General features: G+C 39.3%; 1 protein-coding gene and 1 long non-coding RNA gene across 2 annotated transcripts in view; one reads left to right on the top strand and one right to left on the bottom strand.

The window, feature by feature from the left end:
• Window positions 1-21,751, bottom strand: part of cnc (NFE2 like bZIP transcription factor cap-n-collar) — a 375,514-nt gene that overhangs the window by 12,717 nt on the left and 341,046 nt on the right. The window contains exons 7-9 of the mRNA XM_071595847.1: window positions 19,447-19,795; window positions 17,099-17,364; window positions 15,790-15,970 (exon numbers count right to left, since the gene is read on the bottom strand). Of these exons, the coding sequence (XP_071451948.1) occupies window positions 15,790-15,970; window positions 17,099-17,364; window positions 19,447-19,795 (796 nt within the window). The remainder of the gene's footprint in view (window positions 1-15,789; window positions 15,971-17,098; window positions 17,365-19,446; window positions 19,796-21,751) is intronic.
• LOC139696950 (uncharacterized) lies at window positions 10,408-20,981 on the top strand. Its single transcript, XR_011702673.1, has 5 exons — window positions 10,408-10,466; window positions 15,802-15,992; window positions 17,272-17,452; window positions 17,945-18,033; window positions 20,798-20,981. It is a non-coding gene; the product is annotated as an uncharacterized lncRNA (long non-coding RNA).

Raw genomic sequence — 21,751 nt, 5'->3', positions numbered from 1 at the left:
GAGAGGCAATGGAATGTTGAAGACTTCTAGAGGGGAGAGTCTCATGCAAGCAAGAACGGATGCAAGCAAAGAGGATAGAATGTATGCGGGGTTAAAAATAGTTTTTTGTGATGTGGATTTTAATGCTCATTTACATTATCCCAGGCAGGGCTAAGAAGTGCGGCAGTTGACAGCCATTGGGTCCAACAACAACCTAGCATAACCGGTATACTACAGTTAGTAATAGATGAGGGGAATAGTTTTAACATTTCCACTGCGACTCTACATTAGTGAGCAAATAAATTGGCGAATAATGCTCATTCGGCAGCTCACAAGATTTCTGACCAATCCAAATTCCGTTACATTCGAAAGGCATACGAGCTAGGAGTTGGTCTGCAGGATGAGAGACGACCAGCATCCCTCTCCCCCACCCCCAACCCCTCCTCTGACGGAAAATGAAACGGCGAGAGAGCGTCCAAACTTCCGACCCCAACAAATATAGGTACCGCATGCTCCATCGCAGCGAAGCGACGGGAAACGTTCTTCGGGGTTCCCTCGCAGAGCGGCAGACGCAGGCGGAGGGCGCCGGGCGCATACGCTCCCCGCGCTCTCGCACTCCCCCTTGATCCTCATCCTAGCACCACAGTTGGAGGCAGAGCGGCGACCCAGTCCCGATCTACCCGCGAGGTCCCAAAAGGTGTCGCCGTGGATTTCCTCCCGCGCACCACCGAGTGAGTCCTCGTGCCGACAAAACGCCAACTCATGTCAACGAATGTTGGGCAACGCAGAGTGGGTGTGGGAAGGGAAGGACCGGCGGTGAGGAGGGATGGGGGAGAAAGGAGGAGGCGTGGAAGCAAAGGGGCCAAAGGGGGGAGGAGGAGGAGGAAGAGGGATGAGGTCCGGGGACACAACCCCGGGAAATGGAGAGAGGGAAGTGCAGCCAGTGGCAGAGAGGGGCCCGATTCGCGCGCCATAAGCCTCGTGCAGCGTGGACGCCGATAAGGGAGGGAGAGAGACTACGAGAGGTAATAGGGACCGAAAGGGGAGCGTGGATAACGAGAGCGATAACGGTGAGAAAGGGAGGGAGGGAGAGAGAGCGGGCGGAGGGGAAACGAAAAAAAGAACCTAAATTATTTCGCCACCTCCTTCCCTCCGTTTCAATTCTCTGCCGGCTCCTTTGGAACACTGATTGAACCACGGTGGGCCCAAATATTACGAATTGACGGCCTGAACATAACTTACTACTGGGCCCCGGCCTCAGGAAGAAAAAGCGTCTTCTGCTTGCCGCGTGCGAAGTCATGGGTTCGTGCAAACCTTTAGCGCGGGCCTTGAACCTTTCGTTAAACCGAAACGGAAGTAATTTCGTTTTACACGACGTGGTCCAGTTCGATTAATAGGTCACCTGAAAAATGTAAACCTAAAATGTATTCGTTGCCATGGAAAATCTTCCAAACAGGTCCTTTCCTTCGTTCACTTGCCGTTAAAAAATGATGGCTTAGTTAAGATTGACAACGAAAGTTTTTTTTTATCTCCGCGAAACGGAAATTGTGGCTTTAACAGCGTCTTCATTTGCTTCCAGAAGCAGGGAGAAATATGCAAGATAGGAAATAGGAAGATAACTTCGGGAAGTCTTCTGAAAAAAAAGGAAAACAATCACTCCAATCGTCAGACAATGTTCGATTTAGCGCGAGGCTCACTTCGTGAACCGCGCGACAGTCAGGGCGCACACACTAATACACTATTGTATTGGAGAAACGAACGATTGTAGAAAACAAGCAGAACCAACAGGAAATTATCGAACTATCGGAATATCATAGGCATGAAATATTGTGATACCACACTGACGAAGTATTATCCAACGTCCGGGGTATATAGAAATATGGAGAACGGCGGCGTTGTTTATTTTTGTGTTTGATATGACGTGATCGCACATAGAGATCGAAAGCGCTCTTCTCTCCCGTGCCACGGAGCGACACAGCCATCTCGTCAAAGAAGCGCGTGCATGCGTCATTTATTGACGGTACCTTAGGAAGCCATCGAAGTTATCCTCCGCGACGAAAACGCTGACATTTATACTCGACGAAATATTCAAGACTAAGAGCTAATGAAATCTATTGTAGGTTGTTTTGATAGCTGCTGATTTTGGATAACGTGGCAATAACAACTAAGCAAAACAAAAAATATCCTTTCTTTCACATAACGCTCGATTCCGACACACTGCCTTGGAATTATATTCTACATAAATTATTCTATTTATCAAAATATTGGTACGCACCCTTGAAAACAGTTATTTTCCGATTTTTAAGAACGTAATTATCGTGGTTGGCAAGGGATCATTTTGCGTTTTCAACTTTCTGGCGCCAAGGACCAAAAGATCATTCGCAACGAAGTGAGCGTGATGTGGATTAATTGAAATGCATACTTTGAATTCGATTCGAGTTTACTGATGCGATGATCTTAACTGTCCAATAAAATGACACGTGTGCCCCAATCGTGCATTGGAGTCGAAATCATAATGCTACTCGCGGGCATTCAATCGCTCCCGATGATCGGAAGAGTGAGCATAATTACGTCACGAGGGAGAGGAGAAAGTGATAAATAAGAAGCCTCACCGGAAGTGCCTCTAATCCAGCAGCCGCACAACAAACAAGACAACGTGACTCCCCTCACGTACGATCCATCACGAAATCACTAACATTCCGGATGGACGCCTCCGACTGACGTCTCTCCATGTCATGCAAATTCGAGAGGATTGTGACGGAATAAACTCAGATTTTAACATTCCTAACCAAATAATTTTCCGAAGAGTTCAAATCCGCACAAATAACTAAAAGGCAGCAAAATTTTCTTTCAATACGAAACAGTAATGAATATCGAAAAGAGTAATGGATTTCTTATCCATAGTGAAATCGAATTTGTGTACTTCTTGTTTTTAACTTCTTACTGATTTATTACCAAACAGTTTCACCCCGATAAGACATCACCAGATACGTAAGCGATTCTAATTCAAAGTTGCCTCATCATAAACTACGATAATGCATAAAAAAGTAAATTGAGTTTTATGTCATTTTAAAGTGTGAAATCCAAAATCTCATGTCGTTTGAGTTTGACCGGGTGCGATTAGACTGATCTTGGATTTTGTTTGAAATATCGGCCAGTCAACGCAATAGGATTGTCAAACGGAGATTAGATGATAGTGTTAGACGCCAATAAGCCTTGAGAAAAACGACGGAAACTCACTTTAACAAAGAAATCAATCTTTAAAAAAATCTGGATATCATGAATGAATTGGTCAAGACTAATAATAGATAGATAATAGTTTTTATTTTGAGGCGAGATTGAGACTATGGAGTCTCTTCCACAGCGTGACCTTTCGTCATACATCTACAAGAATACTACCTTGATCAAAAATTTCCCGGAATTTATTCAGAAAATTAAAAATACAAGTTTATTCATCTAAATCTATATTGTCCCCTTCAAAGTAATCCCCATCGACTGCAACACACTTATGCCAGCGCTTGATCCAATCCTCGAAACATTTTTTATATTCGGTTTTCGGTATGTCCATCAGTGCTTCCTGCGATTTTTCCATTACTTCCTCTCGGCTGCTAAAACGCGTTCCCCGTAATGGTTTTTTAACTCGATTGAACAGAAAGAAGTCACAGGGAGCCAAATCAGGTGAATTCGGTGGCTGTTGGATGGTATTTGTTGCATTTTTCGTCAAAAAATTACGAATAATGATAGCACTGTGCGACGGTGCGTTATCATGGTGCAAAATCCACGAGTTTTCTGCCCACATTTCTGGTCTCTTTCGGCGAATTGCTTCACGCAAACGTCTCATAACGCCCAAATAATACTCTTTGTTTACTGTCTGGCCTTCTGGCAAAAATTCATGATGCACTGCACCGTTGTAATCCATGAAAACCGTCAGCATTGCCTTCTTTTTTGACTGAAAACGACGTGGTTTTTTTGGTCTCGGCTCATTTGGTGAACGCCATTCACTTGCCTGATGTCTGGATTGCGTGTCGTACTCATAAACCCACGTCTCGTCTCCAGTAATGATCCTTTTGATGAATGTGGGATCGGATTCAGCCTCGCAAATCATGTCTTTTGCGACGTCAACACGGTCTCTTTTTTGCATGAAATTGAGGTCTTTTGGCACCAACTTTGCTGCTACACGACGGAAACCCAAATCATTAACCACAATGTCTTGGGCGGATCCATAGGCAATGTTCAAGTCCTCCGCTATTTCTCTGATGGTTAATTTGCGGTTATTGACCAACATTTCTTTTACTTTATCAATTTTTTCACCGACTTTCGATGTCGATGGTCTGCCACTGCGTTCATCATCTTCGATTGACTCACGACCACTTCTGAACCGCTCGTGCCACTGGTAAACGACCGTTTTTTTTAGAGAATCGTTGCCGAAACACTTTTCCAACATTTCCAACGTCCGTGCGCCACTAAATCCGTTTTTTACGCAAAATTTAATACAAGTTCGTTGTTGCAAATTTAAATCCATTTCTGAAATTGTAAAAAATCGCCAACACACACAGAGATAGATGTACTCTTGGCTACGTAACTTTTGCAAATGTCAAGTTATGACACTAAGATTTAAAGGGAATATCAACAACAGATGTACCAATTTAACAAAAAAAAACAGAACTCAAATCGGAACGATGGGAGCGCCACACGGTGGTTATTCCGGGAACTTTTTGATCAAGGTAGTATAGTTATTGATAGATTTTCCCAGGAAGACTACACTAGCAATGAGTAGCGAAATCCATAAAGTTATTCATTATCATTCAGCATCCTGAGACTTAAGTTTTTCTTTATATTTAGTATATACTGAAATATACGAGGGTCATCCGGAAAGTAGTACCCGTTCGTGAAATAAAGACACAAAAGTAAATATTAACAAACATAAAAAATTTTATTTGAAAGAGGATACTTTAAACTACTTCTCAACATAATCTCCAAGCAAATTAAGGCATTTGTCATAACGTGTGACAAGTTTCTGTATTCCTGTTGCATAGTCCTTCGCCGCCAGCTCATTGAGATACGCGAGGGACCCATCTTGCACAAATTTTTGCATAATGCAGATGGTGTTTAACAATTTCATGAACAATTGTTCGAGAAACATTGGGAAAATGCTCACAGATGTCATCAATTGTGACGCGCCGATCGTTCCTCACGAATTCGTCAACTGAGCTCACCAGTTGGTCTGTAATGACAGACGGTCTCTCCGAACGCTCATCGTCGTGTGTGTTCCCCCTCCCCATGTTGAAGTTGCGACACCACCGCCGAACAGACGACTCGTCCATTACATTGTCTCCATACACCTCCTTTAATTGGCGATGAATATCACATGGGCGAACGTTTCTTGCATTGAGGAATTTAATCACTGCCCTCACTTCACAACTGGCGGCGTTCTCAATTTTTTTAAACATTGTAAACAATCACAGAAACAACACAGGCAATGCTAGCGTCACGCAACTTGGCTCAGAGAAGGCAGACAAGCCACTGAAGCTATCTGACCTCGTCCAGCGGCTACTCGCGTCGTCAGCACTTCATGCGGCACGAACGGGTACTACTTTCCGGATGACCCTCGTAGTATAGTCAAAAGTAAGCGTTATTCCGACAACTTTCATCTGACATGAAGCTTTGAAAGAAATCTCTCTCACAATAAAATTTAATGTGATATGAAGGGAGAAAAAATATTTAACACTGTCAACTACACTTCATGTGCGCCGAAAATTTCCCCGCGACGCGAATATCAGCGAACTCCATCGTTGAGATTGCTCGTCCAAGTGTCTTTCCGAGAACTGCGAGTATTAGATAACGCGCTAAGATAACTCACGGCCATACAAATGCACCTGGGGAAGAATAAACTTTAATTTTGCAATAAATTCATCATTATGAATATCATATACGAGTACATAATCTTACTTCCTTTTACCTTCCGGCGATAGCGAACTAATTGTAGCTCAGAATACTGATCGCGAATTTTTGCCCGATGACTGGCCAAATTTCCTCGTATTCGCAACGCAACTAAGGAAGAAACGTGTTTCTCTTCATTTTGATTCTCAAGCTTCAAACAAGCATACATAATGCGTGATAAATTTTTGAGTTTAACTTTCGCAGGGTTGAACATATTACTCTGCCGGACATCGAGAATCCCGGTCAAGGCGAATGATTTTTACACTATGAAATTGTTGCATTGTAAGTGATCATGATTTAGTTTTAAGAAGATTTTAGGCAATTCATACGCAATCCAAATCGCCGGGGTAACGTGGCTAACGTAAAGTTTTGAACTCCGCTTAGGATACTTCCGCTTCGTTGCCACGTATGTGCAAATTATACTTTCATCTTTAAGTTTACGGCGCAACGTGACCTCGGCCGTCAGAGAATCTTAAGTCCTACATCGCAAACTACGAGAGCGAAATTATCAAAACACTGAACTTCGATGCGAACTGCTCACGATTAGGTTAGCGGAGCAAACAATTTTCGCAGAAGGTACAGATACTGACGTAGATAGAAAACATGATACCGTAAACAAGACGTCAGGTAATACAATGCCAGGAAATCTGCGAATGTTGATAAAAGAGGAGAAAAAATATCCCACTCCTGTAATATCACGGCTCGTTTGTAGTTCCAATTCCCATCGCATTGCGCGTCTCATCAAATGAAGATAGTGAAGTTCATCTCAGTATGAACCGAAAAAAAATGTAAAATACATTTCGGTGAAAATTTTAAAAAACCAAAGACGTAAAACACAGACGGAGAGAAGAAGTAAATATTTCTGCACCGATCATATGAATGTTCAAGTTATTCAAGAAAGGGATTAGGTTTGGTAAAATTGTTTTGCGACACATGCTGTTTTTTTCAGCCAATTTTTTAATTTATTTTTTTTTGGGTTCGTGTATCACGAAAATGTCTTCGTCAAGAATAGGGCGAATATTAACTTAATCATAATCAAGGATATCAAGGAGCGGATTGCGGGGGAAACGTGACGTTATTTTGAGGAATAGTGTGGGCCGCTGAAGCGTGACTGGGTGTGACAGAGAGGTATTTGAGGACTGAAAAAATCCTAAACCAGCCTGACGTAATTTAGGGACTGCGTCAGAGCGTTTCTCGAATAGGTACCATCTTAATCCTAAAATATCAGAGTAGGTGGGCAGCTAGGAGGGCTTGAGATATAGAGGGGGGAGATGGGTGGGGAGAAGGGTGGGGAGAAGGATGCTAAATCCAACTGCACACTCACGAGCGATGGCCTGTAATTCGACTGCTGCTCACGCTACCTGGCAAACATCATTTGAATCTACGTTCTACACCACGCATCTACGCAATATCCGGGGAGAGTGACCACGTAAAAATTTGAGCAGGGGAGTGAATGTAAAAGAAAAAAATAGCGTGGTTCAACACGAAATGTTTAGTCACCACTCGCAGGAGATGTCACAGAAACAAGCAGAACGTCATAAATGAGTTCAATGCTTGCTCGAACGAAAGACGGCGCACATGACTTGCGCTATCAGCATTTCCATTCGGAGGCCTTGAATGGGAGTCTCCACCGTTCCTCCTAGTACAAGTTTCACGACACATTATTAGGGAGCGGAATCATAGTTATCCGCAGCAGTGAATACACACTAGGTTTGTTCAAAAAGTATCATATAGCAGTAAGTAAAGTAAAAAGTTATGCGCATTTTGCTCGAAGCATTCCGCCACAAACGCCCGGATTCGTGGAAGAACAAAAATTGGCTTTCACACGATGACAACGCCCCTACTCGTACATCGTTACTTGTGCGCGAATTTTTGGTCAAAAACAACACACTAATGATGCATCAGCCACCGTATTCCCCAGATCTGACCCCCGGTGACTTTTTCTTGTTCCCGAAACTGAAGAGGCCCATGAAAGGACGACACTACGCTACGGTTGACGAGATAAAGGCTGCATCGAAGGAGGAGCTGAACAAGATCACAAAAAATGATTTTTTCAAGTGCTTCGAGGGTTGGAAATAAACTTTGGCACAAGTGTATAATATCTATTGGGGATTACTTTGAATAGGACAAAATAGATATTCATGAATAAAGAAATAATATTTGAAAAAACACAAAAGTCGCGATACTTTTTGGATAGACTTCGAACGTATTCGGAGAGACGAAATCCCTCCCGGTTGAGGATAAGGGAACTGCTCAAAAGGATAAAAGTAATTAAGTACACAAGCATGCCTTTACGACCACCTGTTAATTAAACACAGCTGGATCGGACGGAAAACGGATAAATATTGAATCTCATTTCTCGAACCGACAGGAATTACCCATATTACAATGAATCGTACCTGTATAACACCGCGATTAACTCGCATTAAATACTGACACCGTCGGCGAAGAGATACTATAAGTGATATTAATTGAACTCGTCGAAGGGCATACTCTCGTATTTGGACCGAGAAATGTGTGCCCCGGACAAATTAATTTTCACCGACTCCGTGATTGGCAATAACCGCCCAATATATTCCAGAAATCATAACTCTTACAAAACATGTTTACCCAACCGACGATAAAAGTCGACTGTAAACAAACGTAGAATACGAAATACTCTTTTGAGATAAGAGGATGAGGAACCTTAGGCTGGAAATGTGTGCCACGATAAGGACTGAGCTCTAGGTCTTGCAATAAATAAAAAGATGATCATACGAGGGCAATTACTACATAGATTCCTTAAGATTTCCTAAAGAAAAGATCCAAGTGTAGTGATTACGCATGGTGATTATTGGATTAAGCTAGTCAATTCTTGTATTCAATTGTTTCTGGTTCAACTTTGAAGAAGTACGTGTTCATTAAATGAAGAACACAACGTATTTTTCCACTTTTCTTTATTTTAATTTAATTAATTGTCAATTCTTAGTATACCAAGTGTTAGCGACATCGTTAACAATGCGAACATCAACAAGTCGCAACAAATGCGACAAGTTTTATGTTTTAACAACACAGGCTTCTGTTCCATTCTAAAAATGGCATATCTCCTTTTACCCCAAATAGCATTGCTGTCCTATTTTTGAGCCGATACTCGAATGATCGCGCTGTCACTAGGTGAGGAACGAATAATGCAATCAGGGAGATGCACGCGGCTCAATGCTCTCGCTTTGTCTGAAGTGGGAATGATGTCAGCAAGAAACGCACGTCAGGAAAACTGGATCTTGGAATGACTCGGCTTATTGGCGCTCTTGAACGTGCCAACGGCCACGAGTGCTTTCAATGTTCCTGGGGACGCGAAATTAAAAGCTAAGTCGACTTAATCCTTGTTGAAATAAGCTCCGAAGAGACAATTAACAGGCTGGGCAAAACACGGGCGAGAATTTTATAGGTCCTTGCACTATTAAGCACACCGATTGCTTAAAAGGCATTTATGGATTTCCACATCTCCGATGGGCCCGTAGAAATTTTACGCAGTGAACTAGTTATTAATAGCTTATGGAAATATCAAGTGGATAGCTTTGTTGCGATTATACTTTTAAAAAAATTATACATTCCCGAAGATGTTATCTAATAGATAGGACTAAAAATAATTCAACCGTCAAATCGGATTCTAAAAATTTTATATAGTTGAACCAGAAGCGCCCACCTAAGTCTTGAGGATGTCATCGTAAATTTCGCGGATATGATTTCCTATACATTTATACCTCCCAATTAAAGCCGATTACAAGTCAATTAAAATCACGGATGATCATTAAATATGTGACTTACCGATCATGGGCGATATCGATTGTATAGAGAAAAATAACAAAAAGATAAAAAAATGACATTTTTAATGTCAAACTTAACCGGACTGTCCCGAGTCGCAAACCATTAAAAATCGGCGGAGGGAACCATTTAAATCTCGACTCTTCATCATTAAATGCAGTAGTTATTCACGGCATGGACATCACCAAAGAATAAAGAGCGGATTTACTATCGCAGAGATGTCCCGCAAAGAAGACCTCAAAAAAAAAGTGCATCCTGGTCGAGATTCCCTTGAGAAAAAGATAGCCAGAATCGGAGAGATAAGCCTTCAAAAGACCAGGAAAGACTTAGCGATCCTCGTTAATGGCTTCTGCCGGACGATGACTGGCAGAACCAAACTGAAACCCGCGGAGGGACCTGGGAGGACGACGGCTGGCCCGTGAATGGGGGCGTGGGGGGGGGGGAAGAGGGGGGGGGGTGGTCCCAGGGATTTATGGACGAGGAGGTGGGTTGGTTGAGAGGGGGGTTGGGAGGGAGACGAAAGAATGCCGCGATCGTCGCCCCAGTGAGCCACGCCGGATTTCTGCACATCCGCCATGACTCGCCGCCCGTGCAACGGCCGCCCTCCTCCTCCCCCGACTTGGCAAGTGACTCGGTTCTTTCGGCGTGCGGTGCAAGAGTATTGATTCGGATCCAGAGTGCGACGGGAGGGCGACCGTGGAGGACGACCAAGCAGTTTGCCGACGGAACCCTCGCGCCGAAAGGTAAGCCTTAAAATTTACTTTGGTGCAAGTTGGCCCTCGAACTGTGCGCGATCGTGGATATCGAAGAATCCCGCTCAAGACACACTGAAGTGCTTTCCGCTTTTGATCCAGCGAATAAATAAACCTGTGACCATGTTTAAAATGAACCTTATAAATTCCAAGAAACTGCGGGAGACGCCGCGACAGTAACTTCTGATGGAGTCATCCGCTAATTTAGATTACAATGCAACGATTTCAGGCTGTAAAAATCATTCGCCCTGATCGGGATCCTTTGCCAGTGCTTAAGCCATTTGAACTACCGAGGCGTCCTCTTAAACTCCGAAAGTCGGTTGCTTTAGTGGATAAAGAACTCGGCCGGATATCGAGGGATTTGGGTTCGAATCTCGGTCAAGAAGGATGATTTTTACTCTTTCAAATTGTTGCAATGTAATGTGCATTAGAGGATGACTCTGATAAAGGTTACTGTCGCACCATTTACCACAGTGACATTGAATTTACATAGTTCGTTTTTACTAAGGATATTAAGAAGTTCTATGCAGTCATGCCTCACTCTTGTCAATCTTATTATTTACATATGAATTTACCTGTGGCGAAGGCTGCACATTCTTAAAGTTTAACATTTTTCATTTAATTCCTAAAATGAGATTTATATATATATATATATATATATATATATATATATATATATATATATATATATATATATATATATATAACATCAGTTTTTTCATAAAAAACTTTTCCAAACCACAAAATGATTTGTGCACAACTCAGGTTTTAATTATACCCATATGGCATGAAACATTTATAAACTGAAACACCACAATTCTGATAAGGAAGTATTTCGTACTTATCTCTGAAAAGCACTCATGGTCTCCCTATAACATTTGAAGTTTTTTATCCCCTTTCCAAGAGCAAGAATATTTTTTATTTTTACGTTATGGAAATGATTTGATGAATATAGTATTGGCTTTGTTTGGACAAATCTGAGTAAAATATTAATACACACAGAATTATTAGCCAACAGAAGCAAACTTTAGGTAAAATTGCACTTGATCATGTCTATTGGTTTTATTGTACAAATACAAGAAAATCATTATGTGCCAGATGAAATTAAAAGTAAATAAATTATTACTTACACATTAGAAAGTTATGTTAAGTTATGGAAGTTAAAACTTGTTAAAGACTGGAAAAATGTGTGTACAGTATAAAAAATAATAACTGGGACATTATTATTTAACAAAAACTAGTCTTCTCTTGTGATAAATATAAAACCTAAACGGTAGAGCACTTGGTTACATAATGGAAGTCCTTGGTTCATGTCTGGATAATGTCTTTGGACACCTTAGTGCTTTTTGAAGAGTTAGAACTTTCTGGGAAAGCATGGGTAGGAAAAACACAATCATTTCACTCAACATGGTTATCATGTTGTACTAAGTTAGCTGCGTGCAAAGTATCACTTATCTTTTGGGTTGAGGAATTCATTTGGTAGTTCAAAGGAAATGCAATTAAATAAAAGACATTTTAAAAAGATTTATGGAAACAGCCTTAAAATCAAATTTAAAATTGGCCTGATTACTTAAAAATGTACGTATTCTATCATTAATTTCACTTTGTGGGCAAGAATTAGTGAAACCTATTAATCAAAATTTAAACTCTTAATCAGACCAACATAATTCATGGTTCATATTTTCATCTAAGAATATGACTTGCACTCCTAGCGATTTCCAGAATAATTTAGTCCTGCATATTGCCGTAACAGACCATTTTGATTAATTTGCCCTCCATTTGCAATAATACTATTTTCTTAAGTTTTAAGACTTTTATCCAAAATAATTTAGCAATGAAACAGGATGTACTCTGCTCTCAGTCACTCTATCCAAAATGATTCAATAATTGATTTCTTAATAACTTTGGCATCAGTTGGCACATTGAAACAAACCCTGATGTATCCATCTTCAATGAAAGAATTTAAAAATTTGCTAACTCTTGTCTTTAAAATGATATTGCTCGGACTGCAGCAATTTAAAACACTGGGTGATCCATTAAAATTAATCACCAATTATTGCAAAGCATCAAATGATAACCATACATCACTATATGTGAATGGAGCACTGCTAGACAGCAAACCCATTTGCTACCTAGCCAAGAAGTTTCACCAAGTGAACTGCCACTTACACAATCTCAAGATATATCAACGCATAAACAATTCAGCAACAGCATGACACTACAGCTCATTGCCGTGAACGAAAAAATAACAATAGGATGCAGCTAAAATGCTTACTCACTGCTTTCACAAGTTGCCTCCAAAACAGCAGGATCATTTTATTATTGCAAAATTGAGTGAATGGGCAAATCTAACAACCAAATTTAGCTAAATCATCACTGTCATTAAATTTATTTAGAGATTGAAATTGATTTGATCATAATTTGCATGTCTTAAACATACAAAATTAATTAAATGGAAACTAAAATTAACAGAAAAATTTGAAAAAAAAGGACTGATATAAATACACGCACAGCAGTGTCAGACATGAAATTGTCACGGTACAAGGGTCAATAATATCCTTGCACGGCATCTAGAAGTTTGCGGCTCAAATCTTACAATAGACATAGATGCAATCTTTGCCTGAGGATTAATCTTAGTACAGATGGTGCCATAAAATCTTAATTATTGGACAATATTGACCATAAATTGTACTGATAGAGCCATCTAATGCAAGATGATAATTTAAATGATCAATGATGGGTCATTCACCAAAATTCATCAAAAACTAGATCACTAGAAGACTTCACTGCTTCAACAAGTGTAAATAGAGTTGAAATGAGAGAAGAACATGATGCTGAGATATATGCTAGATCATTATCTATCAACCTATGGTTGGAGTTATTCCGAATTAGAGGAATCTGGAAGTTTTCTGAACCATGATAATAATAACCTCTTGGATGGAGCAATCTGCATATGAGCACATAGCTTCAGGTTCAGACTTGATATCTCACGAGATCACCAAAAATCAAACTGACAGGGAACACTAGTTTTCAGTCTAAAATAAAATAACTTTTTCTAATATTCTATCAAGAACGCAATGAATATAATATCTGAAATTTGCAGTTTAATAGATTAGCATAATAAAAAATTGAGAAAAATCATAGATCCCCTCTTGAATATTTTACCTTATGGTCTATATTTGCATCAACTATATTAGAAAAAAATACCAGCAGACTATACACATTATGTAAATGCATTTATATGAAATGAAGGCTATGTGTGCTAACACTTCAGAACAGATAAAGTATATAGAGCTCCATACATTTTTAACAAAAATCTGTAAGGAAAATTTTTACACAAGATGTCAAAATAGTGTTGTGCATTACAAACGTCCTCAACTTGATTTAAAAACAAAAATAACACGAAAAAGTAAATTTATTTCCAATGAGGACTGGATAGTTTATTCTGCGAGTCATTTTATGGGCTGCATGAATTTATCAAGAATCAAGAAGTACAAGAAATTGTGTACAAGATAACTGTGTGAATAAATGCACTGCTAGAGTTACAGAAAAGGAATTTAATTTTTTATATGCTTTCATTAATCTTAAAACAACAATTATAATATTCACCACACACATTTGACAAATGAAAATGACACATATATCGGTAAAAAAATTATGTTGAGGCATGATAATTATGAAATATAACAATAATTCTTCACCCTATGTAGTTTGAGATATACTACCTTGATCAAAAAGTTCCCGGAATAACCACCGTGTGGCGCTCCCATCGTTCCGATTTGAGTTCTGTTTTTTTTGTTAAATTGGTACATCTGTTGTTGATATTCCCTTTAAATCTTAGTGTCATAACTTGACATTTGCAAAAGTTACGTAGCCAAGAGTACATCTATCTCTGTGTGTGTTGGCGATTTTTTACAATTTCAGAAATGGATTTAAATTTGCAACAACGAACTTGTATTAAATTTTGCGTAAATAACGGATTTAGTGGCGCACGGACGTTGGAAATGTTGGAAAAGTGTTTCGGCAACGATTCTCTAAAAAAAAACGGTCGTTTACCAGTGGCACGAGCGGTTCAGAAGTGGTCGTGAGTCAATCGAAGATGATGAACGCAGTGGCAGACCATCGACATCGAAAGTCGGTGAAAAAATTGATAAAGTAAAAGAAATGTTGGTCAATAACCGCAAATTAACCATCAGAGAAATAGCGGAGGACTTGAACATTGCCTATGGATCGGCCCAAGACATTGTGGTTAATGATTTGGGTTTCCGTCGTGTAGCAGCAAAGTTGGTGCCAAAAGACCTCAATTTCATGCAAAAAAGAGACCGTGTTGACGTCGCAAAAGACATGATTTGCGAGGCTGAATCCGATCCCACATTCATCAAAAGGATCATTACTGGAGACGAGACGTGGGTTTATGAGTACGACACGCAATCCAGACATCAGGCAAGTGAATGGCGTTCACCAAATGAGCCGAGACCAAAAAAACCACGTCGTTTTCAGTCAAAAAAGAAGGCAATGCTGACGGTTTTCATGGATTACAACGGTGTAGTGCATCATGAATTTTTGCCAGAAGGCCAGACAGTAAACAAAGAGTATTATTTGGGCGTTATGAGACGTTTGCGTGAAGCAATTCGCCGAAAGAGACCAGAAATGTGGGCAGAAAACTCGTGGATTTTGCACCATGATAACGCACCGTCGCACAGTGCTATCATTATTTGTAATTTTTTGACGACAAATGCAACAAATACCATCCAACAGCCACCAAATTCACCTGATTTGGCTCCCTGTGACTTCTTTCTGTTCAATCGAGTTAAAAAACCATTACGGGGAACGCGTTTTAGCAGCCGAGAGGAAGTAATGGAAAAATCGCAGGAAGCACTGATGGACATACCGAAAACCGAATATAAAAAATGTTTCGAGGATTGGATCAAGCGCTGGCATAAGTGTGTTGCAGTCGATGGGGATTACTTTGAAGGGGACAATATAGATTTAGATGAATAAATTCCGGGAAATTTTTGATCAAGGTAGTATTTATTGAAACAATTTCGAATTGAAGCACTGAGACTATGCAGAGCCCATTGAGGATAATTTTGTTATTACATACATGAATTTATTTATATGCACTGGATTCATCTCAACAATTAGTTGCAGTGCCGATACTGTCCTCTTCTTCAAATGATATCTTTCTGGTAATCAAGAACTTGGTGGCACCCTGACTACCTGAGCTCTACCTGAATATTCAATCTTCCTCCTGAGAACTACTAATTAAGACCACAGAATATTCCATCTGACAAATAAAATATAAGCAACTCACCCTCATTCACAGCCATATCCATTAACTGGAGTTCTTCATCATTGAGGATGGATGACAGCAGACCATCAGCCGATGGCGCAGCTCCTGAGCAAGCACCATGGTGAAGCTCTGGAGGAGGGAACGTTGGTGTAACAGGGGCACCACCACTTGGCGATGAAGCCCCAGAAGATGAGGAGTTATGCTGAGGAATGAAAGATGAAAGGGTGAGTATGAAAAATGCTCAAAATCAGTTTATTTTCGAAAGTGATTCATTTAGTTGGATGAGCATGTATGTGTGCAGCAGTTAGGACAAAATGTTTCCAAGAATAGTTTACTCAAGTGAAAATGGACTCATTAAATCAATGCATACTTCCCTAGGGTCAGGATATGAATTGTGAAATAAATTTTTCATAGAAACTCCTATGAAAATTTTGCCCCAGCCACATTATGTTGGAAATGATTCTTCATTAATTAACAAAAAATAGGTCCATACCCTCACTGACCGCTTGATAAAAAAGTAGTTTTCTTTTCAACTAGTATTGAAAGTATTTCTTGAGAGTAATTTCAAGGGCAGAGCTTTTGGCCTTGGTTTAAGTTCAGAAGACTTTTTAGAAATAAAAAAATATAACACTATTCAATGATGGCATGCTCTAATAATGACCGTTCAAATGGTATAAATCAAATTTTCACAGAAAGTTAACTAATTACTTCAAGTGAAAAAAGATAAAATATATTTGATAACATTACAAAGCTATTCGAATCTAAAAAATGGACATGATCATCCTAATTTCTCTGTATAAATATACACAGATGACATTGCCTATTATTCTGGTAAACATTTCATCAATTCAACCAATCAACTGCAGAGTAGGTAATTTTCTAAATTTGATAAGTACCTTCTACCAACTTAAAAACTCATCATATTTTAACACTGCCCATATTTTTAAGTTATATGGTAAAAATATTAATTTAATCTTTGTTTATTGATACAAATTGATAACACAGACTCAAAAAAATTTACAGATGCAGGACTATGTTAAATATGATCTCCAACAAAAATACCCATGACTTTGAACAATGCACTCTGCATGCTTATTTAAAATTGTTTATATCATGTTAGCATGACAAAAAATCACTATAAGAATTAGTAAAAGATCAAAACTATTACGGTAATGAGTATGAGAAAACCTAGAAAATTCTTTTCAATTCCAAATGCCATTAGTGAAACTTAAGTTTCATTGTTTTTACTTCATCCAGTTGAGGTCAAAGATTTGCATGTGAGGTACAAATACCTGGACGGAATTGCAATTGCATCAACTTCCTTGCTCACCTGGTAAAAGAGGAAATCCGGAGAGGAATGATTGTGCATGTGATGGTTGGGGGGGAGGTGGTGATGGTGGTGGTGGTGCTGCATGTGGTGAGGGGGCGTTGGGCCCGTGGGTGGCATGGGACATGGCTCTGTCTTGAAGCAACCCATTGCATCCAAGTTATTTCCCATTCCAGACACATTGTCACCACCTGCACCATTGAGGCTCATCGAGGTGGCCAGCGCTGAGCCCAAGTCACTGGCAGCTGAGCAACCCCCAGTGGTACCACCTGCAAAAAGGCAATACCGGAAGGAAAGTGTGACTCAGAGTGGTTTTACTGTGGAAACAAGCTCTACCTTTTTATAAAATAATGAAGGGTAATAGATTATGCTACCATAATACCCTCGCTCATCTCATTGCACATCATCTTGCAAACATCTTGACGTGACTTGTTCAACGGTCGACTTTTTTGTTTGTCACACACAGACCTACTTTTCAATTAGTTTTTAAATTACATCATAATTAGCTTTTAGGCTGGGTGAGAGATTTTTTGATGGCCTTGAAACATTACTCAGCACAGGAGTTTTTAATTTTTCCTCAACTTCTTTCAGTCAAATGCTAGTAAATTTATGTATAAGTAAGACTAGGTAGTAACTAAAATTTACAATATTATAGTTTAAAAATAAAATATAAGGTTTACAGCAAAAGGAAACAATGAATGAATATGAAAATTTTTACAGGAAAAACAATTTCTAAACATCCATTTTTAAGTGATAGTACACTGTCCCTCCCCTCACCCCCTCCCATATTCTATCAGATGGCTCATCTGCCACTGGGATCCTAACAAGACACACTTGACTCGTCACCAGGTTTCCTAAGGGCCAAACCACAGGAGTTCAGAACACCCATGGCTCCAGGAAAATCAGACTTGAACCTGACTTGACCTTTGGGTTAGCAGGTGAGTACCTATCCACTTTATCCTCCAGGCACCTCAACACAGACTATTAATGTGCATGTATACATCAATGAATTTAAAACACATCATGGAGAAAAACACTAAAACTTACGGGGCAACTATTAACCCATTTACAAAAAAATGTAAATTACTGAAATAATATTTGTGATAATAATATGGAACAGACTCCTCTACCACAAAGGATAATTTTCTTGAATTAATAAATACCCTTAATTTCTGATAAAAAAATTGTGGGTGACAACTGAGGCTATCTTGAGTCATTTGAGTTTAGTTTGAATTCACGTTATGAGGAGGAGCACTTGGTGAGTTAGGAACTTGGGAAAAATGGCATTAAATCACAGATAACTTGTTCACACATAACTAACTACCTTACAAGCGATACACTTCATTAGATATGATTAGACCACAACAATCTCAAATTTCACATCTTCAGAGACAGGGCATAATTATAATACCACTGAAAAGCCCAAGGACTTGAATCTGAGACCTATACTACAAAGCAAGCAATGTTTTCCACAGTAATCAAATTCACTAAGAACAAAGTAACTGTTTTCAGCTTTTTAATTCATATAATTAAAAAAAATATGTTCATAATAATGCAGTGATATCATACCATAAATTGCTCCATGGGCATGCATATCCTCCAAGCATAATTAAAAATATGAACTGTAGCAAAATGGAAATTTAACAATTAAGACCAGAAATAAGGTGGCAGTAAATCATTCATAATTTTTAATTTAGGATCCAAAAACATATCTGGCGAATATACATAGTTAAAAACTTTTCATTTTTGATCAGACTATTCCAGAGGATACATCAGCTATTTACGAGCAAAAATTGATTGAATACCTATTTTAAGACGAATGGATGATTCATAAAATAGCTTGCCAGAAATGATCTCACCGCAGACAAACTTGAAAGTGGACAAAATAACTCCAAATTTAGTAACAAATCTAACAACATCCCACTTACAATCATATTACAAATTACTACCAAGTAATTACAAGTCAGGCATTAACATGAATCTCCATGTTTCATGAATCTGTTTAGCTGCAAGACATGTTCAATCACAAGGATAAATTTTCTCTCGAGAAGAGAGCAGTAAAATTTTATGCTTTTCGAATGCTTGATGCAATCAGCATAGGCTATGAATAATTCTCTGACTTCAGAGAGAAATAGCAAACAGATACAAAGAAAGCAGAGATGACTTAAGGCTAAGGTGAGATGAACTGCATCTTGCTTGCCCCTTGGAAGATAAGTGAAGGTCAGTTATTGAAGATGAATAAATCACACCATTAATCATGACTGAGGTGGATATGCATCACCCTTCCCATGGATTACTAGTATTTTTCTGCTAAGGGCATCGCATATAGTGGCAGATGGGAGATTATTTACCTAGCAGAGATGGATAAGGCGACGGTCCTGTCTCGATCTCTCCTTGCGGAGGTGCCAATGTTGCATTGTTGATCAGCACCCCGTTCATGGGCGCCATGTTGCCCTCTTCCTTGAAGCCGTGGTGCAGCAGAGAGGAGGGGAGGGGTGCTCCCACGTGGCTCTGGGCACCATGATAGTGGTTTCGGTGCTGTTGTTGCTGCTGTGGGCCTGGCAATCGCTGCAGGTGAGGGGGGATGCAGCCCCCTTCCACAGAGACACCTCCCCCCCCTTGCGGCGGCAGACTCAGAAGGTTGGCCAGGTCCTGCCAGCGCTGCTCCATACTCACCGCACGCACCAATGGGGCACGGCCCTGTCAAGATTCAAATTTCAAAGAAAAGAAGAGGGGACATTTAGTTAGGACAATGGTAGAAAGCAGAAGAATACCCTCTTCAATTAGCAACGGAATATTATGGAACACCTACTGACTAGGGGGAATCAGATTCAAAGTAAAATCAATTAAAAAATAGTTACATCAACGAAATTGCTTTGTTAAAAGGGGGACAGTAGCCCAGTGGAATATTGAAATATCAATGACTACAGGTTTGATTACAGATGGTGCCTCTGAGCACACTGGGCTACACCCAAGCCATATTCAGGTACCAAATCTTCCTGGGAAACACTAGGCTACCCAAGGAAATGAACTGACCCTCCCACAACCTGATGTGTTTTTCACAAGCTACGAGCCTTTGTACATAGTGAAATCTACCATCACTTATCATACTGACCTCCTGGAGTGATATGTTAATAATAATTTCATTTACAGTTGAATATAACTCATAAGTTCCTCATTGAGAGAGGATAAAAACATTTTTCGTTGAGATGACCAATACGAGGAAAAAAATACTAACTAAATGACTTTCACGGACTTGAAATTTGCAAATTATGCTCAATTGCTTTTTAAGGATGTGAAAATGATTTTGTTCAATAATATGACTTTTATTGTGAAATAATAGACTTTCACCATCATCTGAGACAACAATAAGATCATAAGGAACATTCACACCAGATCATAAAATTTAATCCTGCTGTATATTTTGATTTGTTCCTTCCACTTCAAAGAAAAATTTCACCAATACACATGCTCTGGAAAAATTCTAAATAACTCCGGGATGGTATATGGGTGTTTTGATGGCATCTCAGGATATAGTCATGTCAGCGCAAACACCTTCTTCGCATCCTATACTTCCTCTGACTTAAAGTAAAATCACTTCTTAGAATTCTATATGAGCAAGGGTTTAAAAATTACCTTGAGGCCATTAATTTTTTATTATGCAAAAATACACATTTTTTATGAAATCCATTTCCTTTTTAGGTTATGGCAAAGAGGCCAAGATATTTGCTGGGCCAGATGGACATGCCAGCAAAAAAATATCAATATAAAAAAATCAGTGAGGATGGTAAAGGATAGGTAAGAATGCAATTTTTTTCCTGAAATGAGAGATTAATTTATTGAGAAAGTTTTGTAATAAAATAAGTGTGATTGGGAAATAAAATTCAATGGGAAGAAAAATCGCCTTCTTCATGGGAAAGATACTTTTAAAAATTGCTTGATGTTAAGGAGATGAAGGAATGATAATTATTCAATACTTTAAATTTCCAGTTAGGACAATATGAGAATTCAAACGCCTCCTTCCATCCACTCCTCTTGTTCATTCTCAGCTAAATATACCAACGTGATTGAGGCGTTAGTGCCATCATGTTGGGAACGTTTTCAAGGCAGACGTAATTGTAACAAAAGTAGTCATTTTTCAAAGGGTGACAATTTACAAAGGGAGTATCCTTCTGGAGATATGATATTCCATATCGATCCTTACGGATGTCCAACAAACGTACGTACTTAATAGGGGTATCTCCTGGAATAGGCCACATCAATTAGCGTTACAGTGGAATGCAAGGTTAGAGGGGCAAGAATTATTCATATGCAGCACTAAACAGTATCTAAAATTATCCCAAGTCAGGCTAAATCTTGCATGAAATTTACCCTTAAATTGAAACTTTCGCAAAACATAAATCATTTGCCCAGTAATATATCACCATTCGTGCTACAGTATATGCCATTTATGATACGATATCTTTCATGGAGAATAATCGAACTTTTTTCCGAAAGACTTTTAACCCAACATTGAAAAATCATTTTGGGGCGCCAGAAGCGAATATTCCCAGAAAAAATATGATTTATTGATAACTTAACTATTAGAAATCTGCGATAAACCATGTGAAATTTCCCCATGGATTTCCATTGCACCTCACATTGATTGTGAAATGA

The sequence above is a fragment of the Hetaerina americana genome, unplaced genomic scaffold (assembly GCF_022747635.1).
Source record: "Hetaerina americana unplaced genomic scaffold, ioHetAmer1.1.p SCAF_7, whole genome shotgun sequence".
NCBI lineage: Eukaryota > Metazoa > Arthropoda > Insecta > Odonata > Calopterygidae > Hetaerina > Hetaerina americana.
The sequence above is the reverse complement of the archived record's forward strand: the minus strand, read 5'-3'. Positions and strand labels throughout refer to the sequence as shown.